At 35.5% G+C, this 1,224-nt stretch overlaps 1 protein-coding gene across 1 annotated transcript in view; it reads left to right on the top strand.

Annotated features, from left to right (window-relative positions):
• LOC119581855 (histone-lysine N-methyltransferase EZH2-like) overlaps nucleotides 1-1,224 on the top strand; it is a gene marked incomplete at its 5' end in the record, with an annotated part of 82,272 nt that overhangs the window by 75,546 nt on the left and 5,502 nt on the right. The window contains 2 exon segments of the mRNA XM_037929997.1: nucleotides 622-747; nucleotides 1,024-1,159. Coding sequence (XP_037785925.1) covers nucleotides 622-747; nucleotides 1,024-1,159 — 262 coding nt within the window.

Below are 1,224 nucleotides of genomic sequence, written 5' to 3'. Positions count from 1 at the left end.
GGTTGTCATTCAGATTTTTTCAATTTTCCACATTCTCATCTTTGGGTCCACAGCTAAATGTTTTAGTGATGTAACGGTCACGTCACCCGGATCCAGCGGGTTATTATCAGGGTTGCTTGCAGCAGAGAAGAGTTAAAAGTGTGTGGAATTAATGATTTTTCCCCTTTATATTTGCTTCATGACAAGCCAATTGCCATTTTTTAATAAGTATTCAAAATATGGATTTTAGACTTAAGTTTTACCCCTGAAAACTTTTGAAGCCATAACTGTGCTGCTCTCTAGAGAACAAAGAGCTCCATTAAGGTCTTGACATTATATGTGTCATCTGCCATTCAAGTCTGTGTGCACATGCCATCCGATGTCTTTGGGTTAAAGTAACCAAAATCTGAAGACTTACAGCTCTTGGTAGGAAACTGCTTGCCCTGGCTTCTCACCATGTGTTATTGCCCTTGCATGCTAGGGTTGTTATTTTACCCTTTTTCTCTCTCTTTAATTTTTTATAGCCCTTTATTAATGATTATTGTAGTTTAAATTATATGTTTTCCTCCTCATTCATTGTCAAACTAGAATTAATATCTCTCATGGTATATTACTTAGTGAAACTGATCTTGACCTGAACAGGTGTACTATTTTGCACAAAAAGAAGCAACCGATTTGCCTGCTGATGCAAGTGTCAAAGACAACACACCACCTCGCAAGAAGAAGAAGAAGCATCGCTTGTGGTCAATGCACTGTAGAAAGATTCAGGTTGGTGTTGTAATGCTTTCCTAACTTATACTATAGATGTTTTTGTTATATTTCAAAAAATATATTTATTTGGGAGTTTTGAATTGTGAAGGTATGGAGTTGTAACACCTGAATGGCAGTACAATGGATTAAGCTCTAATTATCAGAATTAAGTTTATATTAATATTTGGTTGAGATTAGTTGAGGCAGATTTTTTTTTTAAATGTAGTTTATAGGATATTTCCATGGATTATTTTCGAATTCAGCATGTTAGCTAATTTTTTTTTTTTTTTTCAGCTCAAGAAGGACTCTTCAAGCAATCATGTATACAATTATTCTCCATGTGACCACCCTAATCAGCCCTGTGATCACAACTGTGGCTGTGTTATGACGCAGAACTTCTGTGAGAAATTCTGTAACTGCAGTCCTGATTGTAAGTCTTGATTTCTTTTTCTCTTTCTCTCTCTAATTGAGTAGTATGAGGGCATTGTAAAAATC

Source organism: Penaeus monodon, chromosome 15, assembly GCF_015228065.2.
Source record: "Penaeus monodon isolate SGIC_2016 chromosome 15, NSTDA_Pmon_1, whole genome shotgun sequence".
NCBI classification, from domain to species: domain Eukaryota; kingdom Metazoa; phylum Arthropoda; class Malacostraca; order Decapoda; family Penaeidae; genus Penaeus; species Penaeus monodon.
The sequence above is the reverse complement of the archived record's forward strand: the minus strand, read 5'-3'. Positions and strand labels throughout refer to the sequence as shown.